Source organism: Hemibagrus wyckioides, linkage group LG25 (assembly GCF_019097595.1).
Source record: "Hemibagrus wyckioides isolate EC202008001 linkage group LG25, SWU_Hwy_1.0, whole genome shotgun sequence".
Taxonomy (NCBI): domain Eukaryota; kingdom Metazoa; phylum Chordata; class Actinopteri; order Siluriformes; family Bagridae; genus Hemibagrus; species Hemibagrus wyckioides.
The window spans coordinates 5,318,388-5,340,425 of record NC_080734.1 but is presented as its reverse complement, the minus strand read 5'-3'; the positions used below and the strand labels follow the sequence as shown (position 1 = coordinate 5,340,425).

The 22,038-nt window shown below is 40.9% G+C and overlaps 1 protein-coding gene across 2 annotated transcripts in view; it reads right to left on the bottom strand.

The window, feature by feature from the left end:
• snx9b (sorting nexin 9b) overlaps positions 1-22,038 on the bottom strand; it is a 37,894-nt gene that overhangs the window by 1,940 nt on the left and 13,916 nt on the right. Inside the window, exons 5-18 of one of the 2 annotated variants that reach the window (XM_058378776.1) lie at positions 15,131-15,214; positions 13,112-13,274; positions 9,457-9,595; positions 9,269-9,350; positions 6,973-7,098; positions 6,760-6,877; positions 6,086-6,216; positions 5,890-5,996; positions 4,486-4,589; positions 4,329-4,406; positions 3,789-3,865; positions 833-922; positions 632-746; positions 375-466 (exon numbers count right to left, since the gene is read on the bottom strand). In XM_058378776.1, the coding sequence (XP_058234759.1) occupies positions 375-466; positions 632-746; positions 833-922; positions 3,789-3,865; positions 4,329-4,406; positions 4,486-4,589; positions 5,890-5,996; positions 6,086-6,216; positions 6,760-6,877; positions 6,973-7,098; positions 9,269-9,350; positions 9,457-9,595; positions 13,112-13,274; positions 15,131-15,214 (1,506 nt within the window). The remainder of the gene's footprint in view (positions 1-374; positions 467-631; positions 747-832; positions 923-3,788; positions 3,866-4,328; positions 4,407-4,485; positions 4,590-5,889; positions 5,997-6,085; positions 6,217-6,759; positions 6,878-6,972; positions 7,099-9,268; positions 9,351-9,456; positions 9,596-13,111; positions 13,275-15,130; positions 15,215-22,038) is intronic. The other variant, XM_058378777.1, reaches the window with a different exon arrangement.

Below are 22,038 nucleotides of genomic sequence, written 5' to 3'. Positions count from 1 at the left end.
TTGATCAATCTCCAGCATGACCTGAAGTGTTTTATTCCTTTTACACCACAGAAACGCTCTCAATGTTGTGGAACATCAGTGAAAAAGTTCTCGCCTCCCTCTCTCTCTCTTTCTATCTCTCTCGATGTTAATCCTCCTGAAGATTATGTAGGAAAACTTCAAGTTACTGCTACATGGTGCTATTTTACATATACGTCTTGTACTAACGCTGCAGGATGTGGAGTTAATGTAAGATTTTATACATATAGCACAGAAAACAATCCAACATATAAATATATATATAAAATCTCTTTGACCGTCATCCCTTCAGACCGTTATTATTTCATTGCATCTTGCTATAATCTCTGTGTAACTGTATAAACATGCAGATTTACCGTCTCGTAAAATTTCGCTTGCTGTTCCAGGTACTGCTGCATCACTCTGTTGTAGTCGTAGATACGGTTGCTATGGAAATGGTTCATCTCCGCTGCAGGACCCAACAGATCAGGTTCGAGTCAGGTACAGGAAGAAGGCATGATGTGAATATTTATTTCACAAAAACGATGATAGATCTGTTTCCTACAGTCCTCTAAACTTTACAAACCGCCGCTTTAATCTGAAGCAGACGGTCAGTAGTGCTGCGCGTGACTACCTTGTAATGCGTAAGACATGGTGCTGGCTCTCTTGCCCATAGTGACTTTCTCTCCAGGGGTGATTTTACTGGTGGCCACCAGTTTGTCTGCTTCTTTTACTTTCTCTATGGCGGCCTGCAGGAACACACACACGTCTTTAAGACATTTTTCTTGTCCATCATGTTTTCCTGAGTCGTGCGAGTTCTCCTCATACAGATTACCTTGTGGACTCCGATGGTGTCGGGAAAGCATCCCAGCAGCCCTTTGTACTCGTTGTTGGTCTCCATGAGGAAGTGAAGATCTTTTTTCGGCTGTAAATGAAGAAGATACAAACGTGAGGATATTATATACGCACAATCAGCACAAGTCACTTCCGCATTCACACAACAAGCTCACGGGCGAGTTAAAAGACATCCGTTCCGACTGTCTTAATGGTATATCCCGGGAAGATGCTGTAGTTATTATCTATAACGTGAAAAAAGGTTTATTACACTATCCACTGCATTAATCTCAAACCAACAGACCACCAGTGGAATAGAAATTTTCACTCAATATTAATAAATGAATGATGTTCAGGCTGTGAGTCGGATCTAAAACGAGTCCGTCGGCTCTCAGTGTGTTTTAGACGTGTGTTTTTCCCTCTGTTGGAGAACCTTACAGAGTTTTTTTACTGGTTGAAGATGAAATCTGAGCTGCTTTTTAGATGAACAAGCACTTGGAGAACATCTCAGAGAGCAGAAATGGGTTTGATAACATTTACTTTGAAGATACAAACATTTCTGTGGAAAGAAATGAACCATTTTTGTTTATTTGGAACTTTTCTATGAATATATCACCCCTAGTAGTCTTTCTAAAACAGAAATCCTTATAAAATGCTAGAAATTCTTAGTCCTGAGTGTCTACATTCATATGAGGTCCATATTAACCACCGCTGTGGAGTGAGACATGATAAAAGACACTCAATCATCAACATGGACACAAAACAGTCTGGTGTAGTGACAAGCCAGTGAGGACAACAACAACAACAAAAAAGGATCTAATTCAGTCAGCAAATTAAAAAAAGAGAGCGAGAGAAAGAAATAAAGCGAGAGAGTCCCTGAACGTTTTACATAACCCTCGATCAATGACCCTCTCCATCTCCATCAGCACCGTGACTAACATCCGCCTAGAATAAAAGCTTTCCATCTCTTTCACCTGTAGTCTGAAACCCTGCACTGCAGAGCCAAAGGAAATGAAACGGCACCATGATGAAAAAATCCACTATTTAAGGCTGACACACACACACAGCTGATATTTTAATGTAAGTGTACATTATACTGCTAGAGCTTAAAGCAGTGCGAGTTAATACACAGGAAGTAAAAGAGGCTGAGGAGGGAAAAAACAGAGAGATAATCCTGTTCCCAGACAGGAGCTGCTCTCATCCTGAGCCTCTGGATGTTTACTAAAGTGAAAAGACTAAAGGAAACACAAACATGGACACACAGATATAATCTCCCTCAGATCCACTAGCACTTCTCCACGGCTCCCACCGTCTCTCAGGGTAAGAGGTAGGTATACATCAAGACTCTGTTCTGTTCTGGCACCGAGGTGGTGGAATGAACTGCCCACTAGACGTCCAAACAGCTGAGTCACTGACCGTCATCACACGACCTACATCATTTGTAGATGTACACACTTAACCTTAGTTAGTTAACTTAAGTACTTAAGTACTTAGTTACTTAGTACACACTTAAACACTTAACCTAGCGCTTGTTTTTTCCTGTTTAATTCCTCTTAGAGTTTTACACTGATGGTATCCTAACTCTGTGACCTAGAGAACCAGTGTTGATGTTTTCACTAATAGACTTCAGAGCACTTTAGTACTTCTCTCTGGATGAAGGCGTCTGGCGTCTGCCGCATGCCGTAAATGTAAATCTGCGCTCATTCGATATCTGTAGTCTGATAGCAAAAACAAGTGTTTAAGGCTCTGGGTTGTTGAGCAGGGTTCAGGCCCCAGCACTGCTAAACTGCCACCGTTTGGGCCTCAAACCCGCCCTGCTCCAGGGGTACTGCATCATGGCTGACCCCTGTGTTCTGACCCCCAACCTCCAAGGATGGGATATGTGAAGAAGGAATTTCACTCTGCAGTAATGTATATGTGACAAATAAAGGTACTAAATTTAAGATTCTTGCAAAGCAATACTTCATGCATTCACAGCATGACTTCTATAAATGTTATTAAAATCTTTTTCAGCTCACCAACAGACACAAGGATCTAAAGAGAGAAGTGATGCAGGGAAAATGGTGAAAGACTGTGATGTTACGACACACACTGACATTTCTGCCAATCGTGTGTAAACAAACCGGACTGCAGGACAACAAGGGAAGGACAAACAGATGAGAAACTTCTGGAAATGGCAGCAGGCCGATGGGTACATAGTGTGCATTTGATGAATCCACGTTTTTTTTTTTAAACTGGAGAATGCAGTAAGGGTCAGACATCGTAAATAGTAATGCAGTGAAATGTGTACAAATCACAAATAGTAACATAAAAGGATTAAAAACTGTAAATATTAATGTAATACAGTGGTTAAAATTGTAAATAGTAACAGAGTAAAGAGTTTAAAAAAAATTGTAAATAGTAAAAGAATTAAAAAAAAACAAACAAAAAAAATAGAATTTTTAAAAACATCGAAAATAGTAAAAAGTGTAAAAAAAAAAGAAATGAGTTAAAAAAAATCATATATAGTAACATGGTTGTTAAATAGTAACAGTAAAAGAGTTTTAAAAAAATGAAAAAATAAATAGAATAAAAAAAGAAATCGTACATAGTAACAGTAAGAGTTAAAAAACAGAGTTAAAAAAAGAATAAAAAAAAAAAAAACCAAATAGTAAGAGTTAGAAAAATGAATAGTAAAAGATTAAAAAAAATTATAAATAGTAACATAGTAAAAGAGTTAAAAATTGTAAATGGGTAAATTTATAAATTCTGGACTGAGACGCAGGCAGCTCTGGGTTGGTTCAGTTGGTTCAGGTTGCAGCTAAGTTTTAAAGCCTTAATCTCAAGGCTTTTATTGAGACTCAAGTGATTTACTAAGAGTCTGGAAAAATTTGAAAAAAGCCCTAACTTCTTTATGAAAAGCCTGCACTGATATCTGTGTATTATACTAAGAGTGTAATATGTGATGAACAGCGTACCTGCTCAGCCACCATCTGAGCAATCTCCTCGTAGGTCTTCCCCGCTGCTGTGAGAGCGTCAGTGAGTGTAGCTTCTCCTACAGGAAACACCACAACCACACACTTACACACATCAACTCCACCATACCCTGTCATTAGGGTTCAACCTAAACCACATAACAAGCACAGCAGCCACAGGAGAGAGAGAGAGAGAGCAGAAGGACAGCTGAGACAGACGAAAAAGAAACAAAGGAGAGCTGAGAGACAGACGAAAGAGAAAGGAGAGCTGAGAGACAGACGAAAGAGAAAGGAGAGCTGAGAGACAGACGAAAGAGAAAGGAGAGCTGAGAGACAGACGAAAGAGAAAGGAGAGCTGAGAGACAGACGAAAGAGAAAGGAGAGCTGAGAGACAGACGAAAGAGAAAGGAGAGCTGAGAGACAGACGAAAGAGAAAGGAGAGCTGAGAGACAGACGAGGGAGAGAGTCAATAGAGGAGAGAGCCGACAGAGAGAAGAGAGAAAGCGGAGAGAACAAAGAGAGACCAGAGACAGTCGAGCGGACCTTCATATCCACTGCTGTTGAAGACGGACGACAGGTTCTGGAAGGCTTTACCGATCCGCTGGTACTCTTTCGGCAGAGCTGATGGAGGAAATAAAAATCTTTAGTGTTAAATGCTCAGAAAACATGGACTGTGAGATCTGGGAGGTTTCCGACTCACGGCCTGTACAGCGCTTCCAGTGCTCCTGCCCGACGGTCAGCAGATCCTTCACTCCATCGTCCATCGACTTGGTGAAACGACTGAACTGCTCACACTTCTGCTCGCTAATAAAAAAACAAAAACACCACACACATCAAAACTCTGGGTTTAATCTGTTAAGAGGAACTGCTCTAGAGGAATCTTTACAATATTTATTTGATCTGGGAATCATAAAGCTGTCATAAACACGTCATGACTGTTCATTTCTACACTATGGAACAGTTCCATGTCCATTTTGCTAATTATTCATTAAGAAGCATTTGATTTCAGACACATTTTGAGACAGGTTCCTGATAACAGCCACAAAAATGTTTGTTTTATTTTGCATTTATTTTTCAAGCGCTTATTCTGTCTCTTTCCTGAAGGTTTTCTGAAAATATATAAAGCACAAAGACAGCTTAATTGGTAAAATAAATAAATAAATATTATAAAAAATAAAAATAAAAAAAAATGTAATAAAAATAATAATTATTATTATATAATTTCATGTTGCTGTAAAATGGACCTCCTCCCAGTACACCCTGATACAACAGGTGTTTGTGTATAAACATCACACACACACACACACACAGCCTTTAGCATCTTTCTCTACACCTAAAATAAAATTCGGAAATCTAACGAGAAAGTTTTACACTTGTTTCCTGCAGACGAGCGCGAGATGAATTTTGAGGCGTCTCTACAAGAGTCTCTGATCTGAGAATTGAGAACAACGCAGTTACGTTTACATCAGGAGAGACGTCGACAACGTGTCCGTATAGAACATGAAGTTCGGCTGAATAACGAGTCTCCTGATTGGTCTGTGAGTGTTGTATTGGTCAGACTTTGTAAACGCTGGTTTGGCATTTTGGTTTCTTTTGTACTACATGACAAGACAATAAGCGAAGTCCAAAATAACAAAATAACAAAATAAAATAAAATATAATAAAATTTAACTACCTAACTAACTGAATAATTTACAAACAAACAAAATAACATACATTTCATAATAAATATATAAAATAAAACAATCAGATAAAAAAATTCTATATTAAAAAATATATAAACAATATATTTAAAAAAAAATATTAATGGGTAAAAAATATTTATATAAATAATAAAAATAAATAAAATAATAAATATTTACATAAAAAAAAATAAAAAATTTTTTTTAAAAAAAAATATTCATACAAAAAATAAAATTAAAATAAAAGTAGATTTCTCCTTGATGGCTATAAGTGGAATTGACCCTGAGTCAGCTTCTGGAAAAATGCAGGTTTCTGCCACAAAACAACCGACATCGAGTTTCTACACCAAATAAATAAACTTGTAGTTATTAAAAAGTAAAATGAAGCAGTTTATGACGAGATGGGAGAACTTTGCCCTTACACTTCGAGCAGCTCCAGGTCCGCCAGTCCCTCCGGCTCTATCGTGGAGAAGATCATCACTCCCACCGTCTCGTCCTTCTCTGCTTTTCTCTTCCCCGTCTTCCAGTCCTGTGGAACACACACACACCCTCTGTTCATGAAAACTTCACACACACAGCTGCACGTGCAGTCCAGTCATCTGTCCTTCCACTCCGTACCTTCTCGTCCTTGTAGGTGAGGAAGAGCTGGAAGACCTCGCTGTTGGAGACGACGGGATGCCGGCACATTCTGGACATCCAGGCCTGAAGCCTTTCCATACGCATCTTAATGAACTCCTCCTCAAACCGTCCTGAGAGACCAACAGCATCACATCCACCAAACGCTCACAATTACATCAGCAGCAGCAGATGATCTCTCTTCTCATTAGCAACACACACTCACTCTTCAGTGTTAAAATTATGCTCACACACACATGCACATTGACACACAACCTCTCTCACACACACACTCTTTTTCTCTCATACACGCGCATTGACACACAACCTCTCTCCCACATTCTCTCATACAGACACACACATTCTCAGACACACGCACTACCATTTCTATACACTCATACACACACATTCTCTCGCACAAACACACTAACTTCCGTCTTAACACACTCACACCATATATACATATACACACACTTTCTCATTCTCACACACACACACAATACCATGCCTGCACGCTCACACTCACTGCCGTCTTCACACACTCACAGCATGTTCACACACACACTCACTCGTTCTTTCTCGTTCTCTAACACACTCAATCTCTCTCTCACACACACACACACACACTCACTCACTCACTCACTCTCTCTCTCACACACACAGTTTTTTCAGTGTACCTGTGACCTGTTTGTCAGGTAGGGATGGAATAGGGATGGCCGACCCAAACTTCTCCAAGAGTCTCTCATACAGCCAATCAAAGTGCTTGTATCGATGATTGACAGGTTTGTTGGTGGTCTGTGGGGAAGATAAAAACCCACAGTTTCCACGTGTTGAAGTGTTTATACACGTCGTAGCGTTTTAACTTGGAGGGTTTAGGCTGCAGGACTCACGTTAGGGGTGACCTGATACTCTATGTAGCTCTTGAGGCCGTACATTTTGGAGCCTTTTTTGGGGTCTGCTACAACGCAGTCCAGCTGAGGCTCAGTGTATTCCCACACTGGACCAACCTCACCACTCTGCCACACAACACACACACACATACAGTCAAAACAAAACCACAAAACACTCCTTGGTCCAGACTCAAATTCCTCCAGCATGAGATACCTGCGTTAGTTTCACTCTAGTTACTGAATAACCGATATTAGTTACTGAACAACTGAAGACTGCATCATGAAAAGGAGAAATAAACACAAAAAAAACCTTAACATCTGGAGTCTGTTAATCAGTACTTGGATATATACTAACCCTATTTTTCAACATAAAAAAAAACTATATATATATATACATACATACACACACACTATATATATATATATATATATATATATATATATATATATATATATATATATATATATATATATATATATATATATATATACACTATATTGCCAAAAGTATTCGCTCACCCATCCAAATAATCAGAATCAGGTGTTCCAATCACTTCCATGGCCACAGGTGTATAAAATCAAGCACCTAGGCATGCAGACTGTTTTTACAAACATTTGTGAAAGAATGGGTCGCTCTCAGGAGCTCAGTGAATTCCAGCGTGGAACTGTGATAGGATGCCACCTGTGCAACAAATCCAGTCGTGAAATTTCCTCGCTCCTAAATATTCCAGTCAACTGTCAGCTGTATTATAAGAACGTGGAAGTGTTTGGGAACGACAGCAACTCAGCCACGAAGTGGTAGGCCACGTAAACTGACGGAGCGGGGTCAGCGGATGCTGAGGCGCATAGTGTGAAGAGGTCGCCAACTTTCTGCAGAGTCGATCGCTACAGACCTCCAAACTTCATGTGGCCTTCAGATTAGCTCAAGAACAGTGCGCAGAGAGCTTCATGGAATGGGTTTCCATGGCCGAGCAGCTGCATCCAAGCCATACATCACCAAGTGCAATGCAAAGCGTCGGATGCAGTGGTGTAAAGCACGCCGCCACTGGACTCTAGAGCAGTGGAGACGCGTTCTCTGGAGTGACGAATCACGCTTCTCCATCTGGCAATCTGATGGACGAGTCTGGGTTTGGCGGTTGCCAGGAGAACGGTACTTGTCTGACTGCATTGTGCCAAGTGTAAAGTTTGGTGGAGGGGGGATTATGGTGTGGGGTTGTTTTTCAGGAGCTGGGCTTGGCCCCTTAGTTCCAGTGAAAGGAACTCTGAATGCTTCAGCATACCAAGACATTTTGGACAATTCCATGCTCCCAACCTTTGGGATGAATTAGAGCGGAGACTGAGAGCCAGGCCTTCTCGTCCAACATCAGTGTGTGACCTCACAAATGCGCTTCTGGAAGAATGGTCAAAAATTCCCATAAACACACTCCTAATCCTTGTGGACAGCCTTCCCAGAAGAGTTGAAGCTGTTATAGCTGCAAAGGGTGGACCGACGTCATATTGAACCCTATGGATTAGGAATGGGATGTCACTTAAGTTCATATGCGAGTCAAGGCAGGTGAGCGAATACTTTTGGCAATATAGTGTGTGTATATATATATATATATATAAGGTGTTTAAAAATAAATTATTTCCATAGTTTTAGCTTCTTTTAATTATTTATTTTAAAAAATTTATTATTTTCCACAATTTTAGGCACCCTTTTTTAATTGTTTAAAAATGAATAATTTCAGTTTTTTTATTTATTTATTTTTTTTATTATTATTTTTTCCAACCGCAATTCAATGGAGCTCATCTCGGAGAGAAATCGGAATACTTCTTCCTAAAACAATCGGATCTTTTAACGCGACCGAACGGAACGGAACGAAGCGGCTCCTGCTCCACATCGTGAAGAGATTCAGGATCATTTTTGACGGAGCTTCGATTTAGAATAATGACATATACTGAGGTCATTAGCTTATAGCAACTGTGGATTTTTTTTTTGTCTTCCTGTTGCCCCACAGCAATATACTAACCCCAAGGAAATGTCCCTTATGGCTGCTTTACCACTGGAGACTTTAAATAAGCAATGTTTAAAGAAAACGCTAATAATAATGTGAAAGATTAGATACGACTTTTAAACTACACAGTATGAGCCCCTGCGAATGAGCTGTTACCATGGAAACGATTCGAAATGTCTGCATCTAAACGGAGATAAACGTGTGGTAGAAACGGATTCAGTAAAAGTAAAAAAACACCCTTATTTTCCTAAAATTGTGTATGTTGTATGGTTGTGTTTTTTCCTGATACTGTTTCTTACATAGACAGACAGCTTGGGTCCTTTAGAGACCTGCTTGGACAGGAGATACAGCTCAGGGCCTGATTTGGAGAATCCCGGGAATCTGAGCATGGGAAAGAAAGACATTAAGAAATGGATTACATACATCATCATCCTCATCATCACATCACCACAGTGTAGCTGCAGGTTTGCAGTCTGACTCTTCCTACTTGTTAAGGGTGATTTTCATGGAGGATCCATGAGCTCCTCCTCTGGTGATGGCACTGCCGTCGCTCACTTCACTTTCACCAAACCCGCCCGAGGACTTCCTGTCTTCATCCCACTCATCCCACTCGTCATCCTCGGCACCTTTAACCACATCGCTACATTACACACTTTTTGTTGTTGTTGTTCAGCTTTATCTAATATTTAATATTTTATCACACACCTACGCGTGCAAAGTGCGAAGTAACATTATTCCAGCGGGTCGACTGATCACCAGCACGCTAACGTAGATGATACGAGGAGTTTAAATATTATATCAGAATTGAGATGTGTTTTTATATCAGAATTGAGATACCCTCCAGCTTCACCCACCAGCTTAACCTACACCTTTACCCTTTAGCTTAACCCTCCAGCTGTACCCTCCAGCTTAACCTACACCTTTACCCTTTAGCTTAACCCTCCAGATTACCCTCCAGCTTTACCTCTAGCTGTACCTCCAGCTCCACCCTGAAGCGTCACCCTCCAGCTTCACCCTCCAGATTACTCTCCAGCTTAACCTCTAGCTGTACCTCCAGCTTCACCTGGAGCTTTACCACCGAAGGTCTGACACTGGAGACTCCTTCCATAAACATGCCCTAAACGTCTCCTCGTAGAAATCTTCCTTGTCTTCACTTCAACACTTTTTTATTCGACTCATTTATCATCACCTCTGATTACCATGCGTATGAGTGAGTGAGCATGTTAATATAAAATGATCAGTCGACCCCTAACATACCATGATGTAAAATTCCAGCAGCACACAATTCCAACACGTTCTGAAAGGTTTTATTGGGTTAAAAGTGTGAATATTATCACAGCGTCTGAAAAGTCGTTAGGACGAGCCGTTATCCAACTGCACCACCCATGCGTGTGAGTCTGGAGCTCAGTTCAAACCCGTGCAGCTTGTTAGAGTGGTCCTGAGGAGTACCTGGGGGATCGATTAGGTACGGATACGGATAAATATCTTCGGGGAAAAAGAGAAGCAGGAAATGAGGTTTAAGTGAAAGGAAGAAGTCTGATCAAATGCACTGTACACCAGATTTAAACCACTTTGGAGGCTGTAAATTATTGATGAAATCTCGACCTCTGGCCCGCTGTCTTACATCGTCATGTTACAATAGTGAAGTGAGTGTCATGAGGACACTTCCGCCACAGATTAGGAAACGTGATGATGAAAAGTCATTTCTTCACAAATCTGAACTCATAGTATGTAACTGACGGATAAAAAAAAAAAAGGACTTTGTACTGCTTATAAAGATTTATGGACACTTGCACTACATGTTAATGAAATAAAATAAAATAAAATAAAAATAAATCAAGGTTCTGAAGGTTTTTAAATCCTCTTGATTACTTAAATTAATTAATTAATTAATAAAATAAAAAAATAAAAATAAATAAATAAATACAGGTGGGATTTCTGAGGGTTTTCAATGCCCTAGATTACTAAAATAAATAAAATAAAATAAAATTTGAAAAAATAAATAAATCTAGGTGGGATTTCTGAGGGTTTTTATTCCGCCTGATGCCTTACATAAATAAATGAAACAAAATAAAATTAAAAATAAATAAAACAATTTAAAAAAATAAATAAATCTAGGTGGGATTTCTGAGGGCTTTTATTCCACCTGATGACTTAAATAAATAAATGAAACAAAATAAAATTAAAAATAAATAAAACAATTAATACAGGTAGGATTTTAAATCCCCTTGATAATTTAAATAAATAAATAAATAAATCAATCAATCCAGGTGGCATTCCTGAGGGTTTTTAATCCCCCTGATTACTTAAGTAAATAAATAAAATAAAATAAATAAAATAAAATAAACACACAGGTGATGATCACATGACCAACTGTATAGAAAAACAACGGTGAAATAGTCTAATGTAGGGTGTCAAAATTTATGGAATTAAATCAGCTCAATTAATGCTACAAAAAAAATAGGCTGTAAATAAATATTGCCATCCTTTGTGTGAGTGTGTAAGACTTGGTAAAACAAGTTTTCTTGGGAAAACATATGAATAGGTATAAATAAATATTGGCACCCTTCAGGTGTGCATGTCTATATACACTATATTGCCAAAAGTATTCGCTCACCCATCCAAATAATCAGAATCAGGTGTTCCAATCACTTCCATGGCCACAGGTGTATAAAATCAAGCACCTAGGCATGCAGACTGTTTTTACAAACATTTGTGAAAGAATGGGTCGCTCTCAGGAGCTCAGTGAATTCCAGCGTGGAACTGTGATAGGATGCCACCTGTGCAACAAATCCAGTCGTGAAATTTCCTCGCTCCTAAATATTCCACAGTCAACTGTCAGCTGTATTATAAGAACGTGGAAGTGTTTGGGAACGACAGCAACTCAGCCACGAAGTGGTAGGCCACGTAAACTGACAGAGCGGGGTCAGTGGACGCTGAGGCGCATAGTGCAAAGAGGTCGCCAACTTTCTGCAGAGTCGATCGCTACAGACCTCCAAACTTCATGTGGCCTTCAGATGAGCTCAAGAACAGTGCGCAGAGAGCTTCATGGAATGGGTTTCCATGGCCGAGCAGCTGCATCCAAGCCATACATCACCAAGTGCAATGCAAAGCGTCGGATGCAGTGGTGTAAAGCACGCCGCCACTGGACTCTAAAGCAGTGGAGACGCGTTCTCTGGAGTGACGAATCGCGTTTCTCCATCTGGCAATCTGATGGACGAGTCTGGGTTTGGCGGTTGCCAGGAGAACGGTACTTGTCTGACTGCATTGTGCCAAGTGTAAAGTTTGGTGGAGGGGGGATTATGGTGTGGGGTTGTTTTTCAGGAGCTGGGCTTGGCCCCTTAGTTCCAGTGAAAGGAACTCTGAAGGCTTCAGCATACCAAGACATTTTGGACAATTCCATGCTCCCAACTTTGTGGGAACAGTTTGGAGCTGGCCCCTTCCTCTTCCAACATGACTGTGCACCAGTGCACAAAGCAAGGTCCATAAAGACATGGATGACAGAGTCTGGTGTGGAGGAACTTGACTGGCCTGCACAGAGTCCTGACCTCAACCCCATAGAACACCTTTGGGATGAATTAGAGCGGAGACTGAGAGCCAGACCTTCTCGTCCAACATCAGTGTGTGACCTCACAAATGCGCTTCTGGAAGAATGGTCAAAAATTCCCATAAACACACTCCTAAACCTTGTGGACAGCCTTCCCAGAAGAGTTGAAGCTGTTATAGCTGCAAAGGGTGGACTGACGTCATATTGAACCCTATGGATTAGGAATGGGATGTCACTTAAGTTCATATGCGAGTCAAGGCAGGTGAGCGAATACTTTTGGCAATATAGTGTATGTGATATAGTGTGTTAGAGAGAGAGAGAGAGAGAGAGAGAGAGAGAGAGAATGAGAAAGATATATTTAAATTTAAGAGGTCTCTGGGAAAGCACATAAGCAAAACTATAAATAAATATTGGCACCCTTCACATTTGTGTGTGAGAAACGTATTTAAATCTAAGCTTGGGAAAGTTTTCAGCTCTTTATAAGGCAGAAATGTTTTAATGCCCCGATTCCAGACCCTTCCTAGTGCAGGTTGTATAAAGTTGTAAAGCAGGTTGTGTAAAGTGACACATGTGATCAGTGTGTTTGAGTGGTCACCTGGGCCCGGGTAGGCGTGAGGGTGGCCGTGTCCTCCAGACCCCCATGCATTGTTGCCACTCTGCCCCGTCTCTGTGCCCTCAGGCTGCGCGGCCCAGTTATTGGAGAAGCCCCCAGAGGCATTAGTGTCGAACACGGCCCACGGGTCACTGCCATTACTCGTCTGTCAGAGAGAGAGAGAGATGAGAGAGCATGCTGAAAGCTTGGAGGTTATAATGGGAACACACACACACGTTCCTGCAGTATTAGTAACTACTCATTTATCTCCACACTGTGATCGAAATTCACAGTTAAACCTCATAATCACACTTCATTATTCTCCAATGAAAACCTCATTATTCTTCACAAATATTTATCCATAGGAAGAGAAAATATTTATTTCATTTAATCATCAGTTTAAATGTTTCTGAACAAATATACAGATAAACAGATGGACACACAAGTGCTGCTGAGAGAGAGAGAGAGAGAGAGAGAGACAGACAAAAAGAGTAACACAGGTAGTGAGACATAAAAAGACAGAGACAGACAGACAGAGACAGAAAGGGAAAACAGACAGGAAGAGACAGACAGAGAGACAGAAGGGGTGAGAGGCAGTGACAGTCAGAGACAGACAGAGAGAGTTAGATGGAAAGAGACAGACAGGGAGAGACAGACAAACAGAGACTGACAGAGACAGATAGGGAAAACAGACAAGGAGAGACAGAGAGTTAGATGGAAAGAGACAAATAGGAAAAAACAGACAAGGAGAGACAGACAGAGAGACAGACAGGGAAAACAGACAAGGAGAGACAGACAGGGTGAGACAGACAGAGGCAGATAGAGAGACAGACAGGGGACAACAGAGAGAGTTAGACAGAGAGACAAAAAGGGAGAGACAGAAAGAGAGACATACTTGAGGTAGACAGAGCGAGATATAGACAGACAGATGAAGGCAGACAGACTTATGTGAACAGACATTTAGAGTGCAAACAGACAGACAGATTTTCTTCATATAATAAAACACTGATATATAACGTCAGCTACACAGCATACTTTCACTAAACTCATCATCATCATCATCTTCATCATCAGTTGATTGGTTGTAATTAATTGATGAAGCCAATAATCACCATCATCTATCTGTGGAGGGCTGGTTAAAATTTTTTTTTTTTTTTAAAAATCACCATTTTTACGTTTTCTAGATCTCCGTCCTTGCTAGCCTTGTGAGCTGAATCACAGTGTGTGTGTGTGAGTGTGTGAGAGTGTGTGAGAGTGTGTGAGAGTGTGTGAGAGTGTGTGAGAGTGTGTGAGAGTGTGTGAGAGTGTGTGTTCAGTTTATAACGTCTTGTTTTTAATTTAATGATCTGGAGCTTTCTGTGGGGCTTCTAAAACTTGACCCATTTACATCGACATAAACACTTGCAGAATCTATTTTGGGATTAGTCTCCACTGAGAAGGAAGGCTGACCGGTCCCTCCCACACACACACACACACACACACACACACACACACACACTAACAGGTGAGACAAAGGACCAGTTTCCATATGATGAGAGTTTACTGGAAAGACAAAAAACAAGAATAGCTCACTCACTCGCTGGAGCTTGAAGAAAAAAAAACCCTGACATGCCATGCACCGGGGATCGGCTCTTCATCATGCTGGGGGTGTGTGTGTGACGTGTGCGCGCATGTTTCAGACCAGGAAAAACATCTAATAACATCACAAGGAAAGGGTTAGTGTCCCAGCCTGTTTTATGAGCTCACAAAGCACGCAAATGACACGCTTCCATCAGAAAACCGATGAAATAACACGTATTAAACATGGTGTGAGAGATTGGTGTGAAAAGTGATGATCATACAGTATTTTTCTAAAAGGTGCTGATCAGGATGATCAGTGCGAGTGTGTGTGTAGGCGTGTGTGTGTAGGCGTGTGTGTAGACGTGTGATGCATTCTTCAGGGCGGGGGAAGTTTAGGTTGCAGCAATAACACGGAAAGAGAGCCTCCATGCATGGCACCATGCTGCACAGCGCTCCGGTTACCTCATCAGGGGAGGACAGGGCTGGGGTCACGGGGGTGATGGGGGTGATGGGAGTGAGTGGGGTTTCCGGCTGACCTAAATCCACCTTGAAGGAGACAGTTTACATGACATCCACATCATCATCATCATCATCATCATCAAGGACATCATTATAATCATCATCATCATCATCCACATTCCAACATCACTAGCCACTTTATCATTATCCACAACATCATCTTCATCATTTTCCAAATCATCCACAATGACATCATCATCATCTACAACTACATAATCATCGACATCATCTACATCCACAACATCATCATCCACATCATCAACTTCTCACCATTATTATCCACATCAATATCATAATTACCCATAATGGCATCATTATCTACATCATCTGCCATCATCATCATCATCATCATCATCCACATCACTAGCAACATTATCATTATCCACAATGGCATCGTCATCCACATCACCATCATCATCATCATTATTATTCACAATGACATCATGCACATCATCAACATCATTATCCACCATCCTCCTCCTCCATCATCATCATCCTTCATCATTCTCCATCCACATTATCTGCCATCATCATCATCATCCTCCATCCATATGGATAATAATCATCATCATCATCATCTGCCATCATTATCCACAATGACATCATACACATCATCATTATTATCCACCACCATCATCATCATCCTCCTCCTCCATAATCATCCACACCATCATCTATAGCCATCATCATCCATCCATCCACATTATCCTCCATCATCATCATCCTCATCATCATCATCATCCACATCACTAGCAACATTACCATTATCCACAATGGCATCATCATCCACATCACCATCATCATCATAACTATCCACATCATTATCCACAATGACATCATGCACATCATCAACATCATTATCCACCATCCTCCTCCTCCATCATCATCATCCTTCATCATTCTCCATCCACATTATCTGCCATCATCATCATCCTCCATCCATATTATCCATAATCATCATTATCATCTGCCATCATTATCCACAATGACATCATACACATCATTATTATCCACCATCATCATCCTCCTCCATAATCATCCACACCATCATCTTCAGCCATCATCATCCATCCATCCACATTATCCTCCATCATCATCATCCACTATCATCCTCCATCATCATCATCATCATCCATCCACATTATCCAATCATCCAATATCATCTGCCATCATCCACATCATCATTATCCACAGTGACATCATCATACCCATCATCATCATTATCCACCACCACCATCATCATCATCATCCACACCATCATGTCATCTTCTGACATCAGCCTCCTCCTCCTTTTCCTCCTCCTCCTCATCCATCCAAATTATCCACCACCATCATCAACATCATCCTCCATCATCATCATCCTCCATCCACATTATCCAATATCATCCATTATCATCTGCCATCATCCACATCATCATAATCCAATGACATCATACCCATCATCATTATCCACCACCATCATCATCCACACCATCTTCTGACATCAGCCTCCTCCTCCTCATCATCCATCCAACTTATCCACCACCATCATCTGTCCATCCACATTATCCACCACCATCATCCATCATCATGATCATCCACAATGACATCATCATACCCATCATCATTAATATCCACCACCATCATCATCCACACCATCACGTCATCTTCTGACATCAGCCTCCTCCTCCTCACCATCATCCATCCAAATTATCCACCACCATCATCATCATCCGTCCATCCACATTATCCACCACCATCATCATCATCCACAATGACATCATTATCATTATCCAATATCATCTTCCACACCATCATCATCCGCCGCCATCATCCATCTCCTTCTCATCATCCATCTAAATCATCCACCACCATCATCCATTATCATTATCATCCATTATCATCATCATCATCATCATCATTCACAATGACATCACTATCATTATCCAATATCATCTTCCACACAATCATCCACCATCATCATCATCATACACTATCATCATCATCCTCCTCCTCCTCCTCATCCACTATCATCATCAGTTTGTTATATAAATATAAAACACACTGTATTTAGAAAAACGATGAGAAACCTGCAAATCCCACAACAATCTAAATGCTCGGTGGATTGGATATCATTCATTCAATAAAATCCTGTAACAAATGAAAAAGAACTAAAAAGAAGAAAAAAAGAAAACAGTAGAGTTGAATGAAATAAAATGGTCCTGTACATCCTGTTTTCAGCTTCAGTTTGAAACCAGCCATCTGTCATGAGTTATGAATTTCCTGTGAAGAATTCTACATGGCATTAATCACACAGAAAAGTGCTGATTCACAACCTTTTATTTTTCCCTTTAAACTGAAAAACGATTTATATTTATAATCGGCTTCGGTTCATCCTCCCGTCTTTAACCTGAGCTTATAATCCTGTAGCGTGTCTATTAGCATGCGGAGAAACGTCTGGCAATGCAGCTGTTTTCACTTCTGTAGCAGATGCAGAACTTCAGAGAAGATAAAACCAGCAACTTCTGCTATACCATGAACTCTACTGCAGTGACGCTTCACTCCCCCGTCCACCACACACCACATCTGTAGCTGGGAATTTCTCAAAGAGTTCTTGCCTATTGAAATCCTTTTTTTAAAAATACTTTATCTCCTCTAGTGGACTGCAGGACTTTTATAATGATGAGGATGATGATGATGATGATGAAGACATGACTTTAATAGTTGAGGGAAAATAAAAACCTTAAAGCAAGACATTTAGATATTTACTAAATTTAGAGACTAAACTCCTTTGTTTGATCTTCACAAAGATAAAGATCATCATCGACATCATCAAGATCATCATCATCATCATCATCATCATCATCATCATCATCATCATCATCACCACATGTACAGTATTGGGCTTCTGTTCCTTGTCATCATCATTCATCACTACCACCCACATCATCTATATCATCCACTGCCCACCTTACATATTAAATTTTACAGCTTGACCTTTGAAATTATCCTAAAACTATAATCGCTGGGCTTCTGGTAACAAAGGCACAGTGATTTAATTCAGTATATTTTCAGTGTTAGAGTGGTTCTTGTGCTAAAATAACGTTTGCTATTAAAATCTATTAAAATCTAGACTGATGCTAATGTCCAGGTTTGAACTGAGGTATAATTTATAATTCCGTAGCTAAACAGACCTGCGTCTGATTTTGACAGAAAATTGGAAAAATTAATTCCTCTTTTCCTCTGGCTTTCAGTTTTTTCTCACAAAATGCTTTGTTGCTTAAAGAAAACATTTTTTGTAGTGTCTCTCTTCTATACCACTCACTAGCTTGGACCAGCGTAACTGCATCTAATGATCAAAGTCACCGAAATGTATTTTATTAGGAGTTTACATAAAGTGCAGTAAAGATGCACACTACAGTAACGCTGCTATACACATAGCTGAATCAGTACTGCATTATATCGCATTGGTCCTGCATGAGTCCCTCATTAGTCCTGCATCAGTACCGCATTATATCGCATTGGTCCTGCATCAGTACCGCATTATATCGCATTGGTCCTGCATCAGTACTGCATTATATCGCATTGGTCCTGCATCAGTACTGCATTATATCGCATTGGTCCTGCATCAGTACCGCATTATATCGCATTGGTCCTGCATCAGTACTGCATTATATCGCATTAGTCCTGCATCAGTACTGCATTATATCGCATTAGTCCTGCATCAGTACTGCATTATATCGCATTGGTCCTGCATCAGTACTGCATTATATCGCATTGGTCCTGCATCAGTACTGCATTATATCGCATTAGTCCTGCATCAGTACTGCATTATATCGCATTAGTCCTGCATCAGTACTGCATTATATCGCATTAGTCTTGCATCAGTACTGCATTATATCGCATTATCCTTGCATCAGTACTGCATTATATCGCATTATCCTTGCATCAGTACTGCATTATATCGCATTATCCTGCATCAGTACTGCATTATATCGCATTAATCCTGCATCAGTACTGCATTATATCGCATTGGTTCTGCATCAGTACTGCATTATATCGCATTAATCCTGCATCAGTACTGCATTATATCGCATTAATCCTGCATCAGTACTGCATCATATTGCATTGGTCCTGCGGAGACACTGCAGCACAGAGCAAGTTTACTGCTGAACAGAAAGTGCTGTGCTTTCATCTGCACTAATCTTACAGGGAAGACAACTCCCGGCTTCCTGCTGCACATCTTGCAAACCAGTGCTGTTTCAGTATGTTTCAGTGTGTGTACTGGATAACTGGAGAGATACTGAAACAGTGCTGTGTGTGTGTACTGGATAACTGGAGAGATACTGAAACAGTGCTGTGTGTGTGTACTGGATAACTGGAGAGATACTGAAACAGAGCTGTGTGTGTGTACTGGATAACTGGAGAGATACTGAAACAGTGCTGTGTGTGTGTGTACTGGATAACTGGAGAGATACTGAAACAGTGCGGTGTGTGTGTGTGTACTGGATAACTGGAGAGATACTGAAACAGAGCTGTGTGTGTACTGGATAACTGGAGAGATACTGAAACAGAGCTGTGTGTGTACTGGATAACTGGAGAGATACTGAAACAGTGCGGTGTGTGTGTGTACTGGATAACTGGAGAGATACTGAAACAGAGCTGTGTGTGTACTGGATAACTGGAGAGATACTGAAACAGAGCTGTGTGTGTGTACTGGATAACTGGAGAGATACTGAAACAGTGCTGTGTGTGTGTGTACTGGATAACTGGAGAGATACTGAAACAGTGCTGTGTTTGTGTACTGGATAACTGGAGAGATACTGAAACAGTGCGGTGTGTGTGTGTACTGGATAACTGGAGAGATACTGAAACAGTGCTGTGTGTGTGTGTACTGGATAACTGGAGAGATACTGAAACAGTGCTGTGTGTGTGTGTACTGGATAACTGGAGAGATACTGAAACAGTGCGGTGTGTGTACTGGATAACTGGAGAGATACTGAAACAGAGCTGTGTGTGTGTGTACTGGATAACTGGAGAGATACTGAAACAGTGCTGTGTTTGTGTACTGGATAACTGGAGAGATACTGAAACAGTGCGGTGTGTGTGTGTACTGGATAACTGGAGAGATACTGAAACAGTGCGGTGTGTGTGTACTGGATAACTGGAGAGATACTGAAACAGTGCGGTGTGTGTGTACTGGATAACTGGAGAGATACTGAAACAGTGCTGTGTGTGTGTACTGGATAACTGGAGAGATACTGAAACAGTGCGGTGTGTGTGTACTGGATAACTGGAGAGATACTGAAACAGTGCGGTGTGTGTGTGTGTACTGGATAACTGGAGAGATACTGAAACAGAGCTGTGTGTGTGTGTGTACTGGATAACTGGAGAGATACTGAAACAGTGCTGTGTGTGTACTGGATAACTGGAGAGATACTGAAACAGAGCTGTGTGTGTGTGTGTACTGGATAACTGGAGAGATACTGAAACAGTGCTGTGTGTGTGTGTACTGGATAACTGGAGAGATACTGAAACAGTGCTGTGTGTGTGTGTGTACTGGATAACTGGAGAGATACTGAAACAGTGCTGTGTGTGTACTGGATAACTGGAGAGATACTGAAACAGAGCTGTGTGTGTGTGTACTGGATAACTGGAGAGATACTGAAACAGAGCTGTGTGTGTACTGGATAACTGGAGAGATACTGAAACAGAGCTGTGTGTGTGTACTGGATAACTGGAGAGATACTGAAACAGTGCTGTGTGTGTGTACTGGATAACTGGAGAGATACTGAAACAGTGCTGTGTGTGTGTACTGGATAACTGGAGAGATACTGAAACAGTGCTGTGTGTGTACTGGATAACTGGAGAGATACTGAAACAGTGCTGTGTGTGTGTACTGGATAACTGGAGAGATACTGAAACAGTGCTGTGTGTGTGTACTGGATAACTGGAGAGATACTGAAACAGTGCTGTGTGTGTGTACTGGATAACTGGAGAGATACTGAAACAGTGCTGTGTGTGTGTGTGTACTGGATAACTGGAGAGATACTGAAACAGTGCGGTGTGTGTGTACTGGATAACTGGAGAGATACTGAAACAGTGCTGTGTGTGTGTACTGGATAACTGGAGAGATACTGAAACAGAGCTGTGTGTGTACTGGATAACTGGAGAGATACTGAAACAGAGCTGTGTGTGTACTGGATAACTGGAGAGATACTGAAACAGAGCTGTGTGTGTGTGTGTACTGGATAACTGGAGAGATACTGAAACAGTGCTGTGTGTGTACTGGATAACTGGAGAGATACTGAAACAGAGCTGTGTGTGTGTGTACTGGATAACTGGAGAGATACTGAAACAGAGCTGTGTGTGTGTGTACTGGATAACTGGAGAGATACTGAAACAGTGCTGTGTGTGTGTACTGGATAACTGGAGAGATACTGAAACAGTGCTGTGTGTGTACTGGATAACTGGAGAGATACTGAAACAGTGCTGTGTGTGTACTGGATAACTGGAGAGATACTGAAACAGTGCTGTGTGTGTACTGGATAACTGGAGAGATACTGAAACAGTGCGGTGTGTGTGTGTACTGGATAACTGGAGAGATACTGAAACAGAGCTGTGTGTGTACTGGATAACTGGAGAGATACTGAAACAGAGCTGTGTGTGTACTGGATAACTGGAGAGATACTGAAACAGAGCTGTGTGTGTACTGGATAACTGGAGAGATACTGAAACAGTGCTGTGTGTGTGTGTACTGGATAACTGGAGAGATACTGAAACAGTGCTGTGTGTGTACTGGATAACTGGAGAGATACTGAAACAGTGCTGTGTTTGTGTACTGGATAACTGGAGAGATACTGAAACAGTGC